Genomic DNA, 6,237 nt, shown 5'->3' on the forward strand with positions numbered 1-6,237 from the left:
TCATGAAATTAGTATCATGATCACTCACAATAGTTTTCGGAATTCCATGTAGTCTAACAATTTCTTTGAAGTATAATTCTGAAACTTTCATAGCATCATCCACTTTATGGCAAGGAACAAAGTGAGCCATTTTAGAAAAACGATCCACAACAACTAAGATTGAATCTTTTCCCCTTTGTGCTCTCGGCAATCCCACTATAAAGTCCATAGATACATCCTCCCATGGTGAATATGGAACAGGTAAAGGTGTGTACAAGCCTTGATGAAACGTAGCCTTTGCTGTTTAAAAAGTTGCACATCTAGATGCAACTAATTGTACATCTGCAAGCATCTTAGGCCAATAGAAGTGCTCTTGTAACATAGTCAAGGTCTTTGTAATGCCAAAATGACCAGCAATTCCACCTCCATGAGCTTCTCTAACTACTAGCTCTCGAATAGAACACTTAGGAAGACAAAGTCGATTTCCTTTAAAAAGAAAACCATCTTGCAACATATAAGAACCTACGGATCCCTTAGAACACCTTTCAATAAGCGTAGAAAAATCATCATCTCCCTTGTAATATTCCTTGATCAATTCAAAACCAAGTAATTTGCTGTTAAGAATTCCAAGCAAAGTATATCTTCTAGAGAGTGCATCCGCTACTACATTCGATTTCCCTTCTTTGTACATAGAAGAAAAATTAAATGATTGTAAAAATTCAACCCACTTAGCGTGTCTAGGATTGAGTTTTTGTTGTCCATGTATTTACTTTAATGCTTCATGATCGGAATGCAACACAAAGTGATTAGGCCTTAAGTAATGACTCCAATGATCTAAATCTCTCACAATAGCATAGAATTCTTTATCATAAGTAGAATAATTCAACGAGCTTCATTCAATTTCTCACTAAAATAAGCTATAGGGAGCTTCGTTTGTAACAAAACCGCTCCAATCCTAACTCCACTTGCATCGGTGTCAACCTCAAAAGGAATTGTAAAATCAGGTAAAGCAAGTATAGGATCTTCACAAAGCTTCTTTTTAATTAACTCAAATACACTTTGAGCCTCTTTAGTCCACTCGAATTTCCCCTTTTCTTTCTTCAAACATTCAGTCATAGGTGCCACAATGCTAGAGAAATTCTTCACAAATATTCTATAAAATGAAGCTAAACCATGAAAAGATCTTACTTCACTAACATTAGTTGGAATAGGCCAAGTTCTAATAGCTTCCACATTCAACTTATCCACTGAAACTCCATCCTTAGACACGACATAACCAAGAAAAGTAACACTAGGCACTATGAAATAGCTTTTTTCAAGCTTAGCATAGAGTTTCTTTTCCCTCAATACTTCAAACACACTTCTAAGATGGTTTAGATGATCATTCAAATTTTTAGAGTAAATTAAAATATCATCTAATTAAAAAACAACAAATTTACCAAGGAAAGGTTTGAGTACCTCGTTCATCAACCTCATGAAAGTGCTTGGAGCATTAGTAAGACCAAACGGCATCACCAACCATTCATACCATCCAACCTTTGTTTTGAATGTTGTTTTCCACTCATCTCCTTCTCTCATTCGAATTTGATGGTATCCACTCATAAGATCAATTTTTTAGAACAATTTCGAGCCATGTAACTCATCAAGTAAGTCATCCAATCTTGGAATAGGAAAACAATGCTTGATTGTGATGTTATTCACACTCCTACTATCAATACACATGCGCCAACTTCCATCCTTCTTTGGAACAAGTTGTGTAGGTACGGCACAAGGACTCATGCTCTCCCTAACATAACCTCTTGTAATAAGTTCCTCAATTTGCCTTTTAATTTCTTTAGTTTCTTCCGGATTACTTCTATAAGCTTCTTTGTTAGGTAATGGTGCTCCCAAAATTAAGTGAATTTGATGCTCTACCCCACGAATAGGAGGTAGTCCCGGAGGTAACTCCTTAGGAAATACATCTTGAAACTCTTCCAAAACTCCTTCTAACTCAGTTGGCCTCTTCCCTTGTTCTTCTTTGTCAATTCGGACCTCCTTGAAAACAATTATATACACCATGTTATTGTTACCAATTTTTTTCTCCACTTCCCTCTCACTAATCAAGTAGGAACTCTTCGAATTAGAGGTAAAAATAGAAGGTATATTGTTTATCAAAGGTTTCAATGCAACCGGCTTCTCGTTTTCTCCTTTCCTCATAGCATACACATTAGTCCTTCCATAAAATTTCACAAATCTATCATATTGCCAAGGACGGCCTAATAGTATATGACATGCATCAATAAGGCAAACATCACACAAAGCTTTGTCATGAAATTTACCAATTTAAAAGGATATTAGAGCTTGTTTATCCACCTTGACATCACTTGAATTATTGAGCCAATGAAGCTTGTAAGGATTTGGATGCTCGGTAATTGGCCACTCTAATATATCTACTAAAGTAGTAGACACTACATTGGTGCAACTTCCCGTGTCTATGATCATATCACACAACCTATCTTTTACTTTGCATCTTGTTAGAAAGATTTTCTCCCTTTGATTGCCTTCAATAGACATAGGTTTTGATTGTAGTGCTCTCCTTAGGACCAAACTCTGACCTTGAGTCTCGGGATCTATTTCTTCATGTGTTCCTCCTCTTCTTCAAAGTTTTCCTCATCCTTTTCAATGTCACTACCTTGCTCACACATAGCCTGCTCTTGTTCCCATTCTTGTGCATTCATGACCCTTTTAGAAGGACAATCACTTGCAATGTGACCAACACTATCACACTTAAAGAACTTCCTTCCTTACACAAACTTCTTGTTAGTTTTGAATTTAGGCTTAGATTCTTTGTAATTTAAACTAGAACCACCCCTTTCCACACTAGCTTTCTCAAAAGGTTTTGAGAATACTATTGTAAATGGTTTAGAGAATGAGCTTTTCTTCCCTTTTAATTGTTTTTTCAACTTTGATAGCCACTTTACACACATCCTCAAAAGACCAATATTGTTGTAATTCAAATTTTTTAGCAATATTATCATTCAAACCAGAAACAAAACAAGCAATCTTATGTTCAACAATTTCTTCTAAACCACGCACATAGCATGCATAACTTCTCAAATTGAACAATATAATTCTCAACAGTCATAGAATTTTGTTTAAAAGTTTGCATCTTAAGATAGATATCTTGAGTATAACCACTAGGAACGAACCTCTTTTTGATGTGCTTCTTGAGTTGCTCCCAAGTTGTGATTTTGTTACGCTTTTTGTTATACCTCTTCTTTTTCAAATTATCGTACCAAAGACTAGCATAACCAGTGAGCTTCAATTAAACAATTTTACACTTCTTTCTCTCATCATAATCCTTGTAATCAAAGAGTGTTTCGGCCCTTCTAATCCATTAAAAATATTTCTCTGGTTCATTCATACTCCCATTGAATTCGGGAAGGTCTAACCTAAGGTTTCTATCATCATCTTTTGGTCTATCCCTTCTCCTAGGTCTAGGTGAATCATCGCTAGATGAATAATTCTTTCGTGACCTCCTAGGGTTTCTCCTTGGTTGTTCTTCCTAACTAGAACTAGAGTTAGGCTTAGAATCACCCATCTTTGATGAAGATCCATCACGAGTATCAAGTCTCTTTAATACCTCCTCCAACCTTGTTGCCAACTCGGTGATTTGTCTATCTCTCCTAAGGTTTTGAGCTTCTTCTAAGGTTAAACCCCTTGGAACTTGTGGAACCTCTTTGTCACTCATTATTCCTACACAAATCAAGTTAGTCTATGCAAAAATCTTGATTAAAAGATCAAATCTTGAAGGAATCTTGAAGCAAACAAAAACCGGACTCCCAACCGCAACCTAGTGTAACAACACCAAACGTTTGAGGCTGTACAGAGTTCGTTACTAAACCAAAAACTATGATATATTTTATGGTGATAGCTAGACATTTTTAGAGACTAATGCAAAAAGAATCACGCAAAAATACCCAGCCAAACATTACCAGGTTTTTTTCTATCGGAACCTGGCTCTGATACCAAGATAATGTGAATTTTAGTCCTAAAACTAAAACACACAAAGATATGAATCAAGCTTAATTCTATACAGGAAAATTCACCAATAATTAATCAACCTAAACGAATGTTTTAACTAAAACAAGAAAAACATCAATTGAAATCCATCAATTAAGAGTCAAATGTTAAAACTCAAATAATGCAATAATTGTCTGATTATTTCATGTGATAATAAACCTAGTTATATACTAGACTCTCTTAGGAAGATTAGGACAAGTCCCTAATTCAATCCTAAGCAAACTAGACTTCTAAACCAACTTGGAGAACAAGGAGAAAAGCCTTGAACCTCAAGCTAGCACACACGGTTTACATAACTAATCAATTAAGATATAATTTGATTTGTTATCTAATCCAACTAGAACTCTAACTAGTCCTAGGATAAGATTTGCTTAGTTTCCTAAAATAAACCAAATCCTATCTTAATCAAGCTTGCTCACCAAGCTCTTAATTATACGCCTAAACAAACGCTTAATTAAATTAATTAAAGAAAATAATTTAATTAATTCCTAATTTAAAGAAACTAATCAAAAGCTTATGGATCCTAACGCTTGAACCAAGAAAAACCCTTTCAAGTGAAAGGTAAAAATTTGTAAGAAAAATCTAAGTAAAGAAACTTAAAGAAAGAAGTTTAGACTCCAAGAAACGCAACCAAGCAAACCATAGCTATGCTTGGGTATCCAAGAAAGTGTCCATGCAATGCTTGACTTGAATCAATGTTTAGAGATAAGCTATCTTGATGCATGATAAGCAAATCTTCGAAGTTCTCCATGCTTAGACTTGCATCAACAAGGCCAGCCAGCACGCAATGTGAGAATGACAATACAAGGAGATAGTTTCGGAAATATCGGAGAAGAAGTCAGTCGTCTGCCAAAGCAATTTCCTCCGCCAAAATATTTCCCCTGCCAAACTAATTCAGCTGCCAATGAAGTGACATAAATGAAAGAATACAGTTTTCCTCTAATCATACTTTACACAGTGAAGAGAGAGAAATAAATTGGGTTTAAGTTTAGAAGGTGACGGTTGTGAAGTGAAAAGGTTTGATTTTGACAATTGAATGAGGTGAAGAGGAAGACCCAGTGAAGAGAGAGAAGGTGACGGCTATGAGGTGAAAAGGTTTGATCTTGACAATTGATTGGGTTGATTAATAAGTACTCCGCAAGAAAGATGAAAACTAATGTCCTGTGACACACTTCTTTAGTGCTTCAAATATTGTTGACAATGACAACTCAGTGACAAAATTCGGAGAATATTGTTGTACAATTTGAATGGCCAATGGTAACAGTTGCACTACAGTGTTGGAGGACGAAAGTTGACAATCAGCAAAGAACCATCGTATAATTGGCTTAGATTGTCGTGACTTGTATGGGCCCTATGAACTTCTGTGGGCCGTCTGAAGTACTCCGTATTAATTTATTACCAAACAGTATTTGAAGTACAACATGAACCCTTTACACACGAACAAGAATTCTAGTGTAATGAATGATTATTTTCACAAACATACAACAGAAATGACCTGGCATGTCGTTTCCCACAGTGAGTTGCATAGTTGCATCTAACAAGGCGAGTTTTTGTACCTCCCAGATTTTGGTGGAACTTTTAGGTAACGACGGTCGTACCACCGTTACTCTAGTGGATAAAAAAAGTTGAACTAAAATACAAATTTTTGATTGTGAGATACAATTATGTATCTCACTGCGAGGCATTGGGGCCTCTTAGAATACGACAACTATTGGTAAAGATCTAAGTTAGTCATGAAAATTTTGAAGGAAAACATAATAATTTCTAGTGTTCATTTTGGTATCAATGCTAAATTGCTAAGAGATTGAAGGACATTACTATCCGGACATTATAATTCTCATTGCATTAGTTTCAAAGGTGGAATAAAGTGATTCAATTATCATAGTTATGGCTTTGAGATGTACTTCAAGCCTCAACATTGCAACATGAACAGAATAAAGTTTTAGTCAAACAGAATTTAAGGGCAAAGTCAATCAAAACAGATACAAGGCTACTCAACTACAGTACAAGTTCAACAAAGACATAGAGCATTATGGAGGGTTGGATCCCCGGTTCTTCATAGGTCTTTCCCCAATCCCAGGTGGTGGATGGAGCCGTCGAAAGCCAAGCAAGAATTGAAGTAGTAGCTACCTGGCTCTGCCTCCTCGTCCGAGCTTAACGGGTCATTGTTAAAATGAACTGGTTTCGGAGGCCACG

The 6,237-nt window shown here is 36.0% G+C and overlaps 1 protein-coding gene across 1 annotated transcript; it reads right to left on the minus strand.

The window, feature by feature from the left end:
• Positions 1 to 283: 283 nt before the first annotated feature.
• On the minus strand, positions 284 to 670 carry LOC110717130. Its single transcript, XM_021895768.1, has one exon. The coding sequence runs from the start codon at positions 668 to 670 to the stop codon at positions 284 to 286; it is 387 nt and encodes a 128-aa protein (XP_021751460.1).
• Positions 671 to 6,237: the final 5,567 nt, after the last annotated feature.

The sequence above is a fragment of the Chenopodium quinoa genome, unplaced genomic scaffold (genome assembly GCF_001683475.1).
Source record: "Chenopodium quinoa cultivar QQ74 unplaced genomic scaffold, ASM168347v1, whole genome shotgun sequence".
NCBI lineage: Eukaryota > Viridiplantae > Streptophyta > Magnoliopsida > Caryophyllales > Amaranthaceae > Chenopodium > Chenopodium quinoa.

What these genes read in the sequence shown, in the direction of transcription:
- LOC110717130 (XM_021895768.1), bottom strand. Translation starts at nt 670, where the DNA reads ATGTACAAAGAAGGGAAATCGAATGTAGTAGCGGATGCACTCTCTAGA.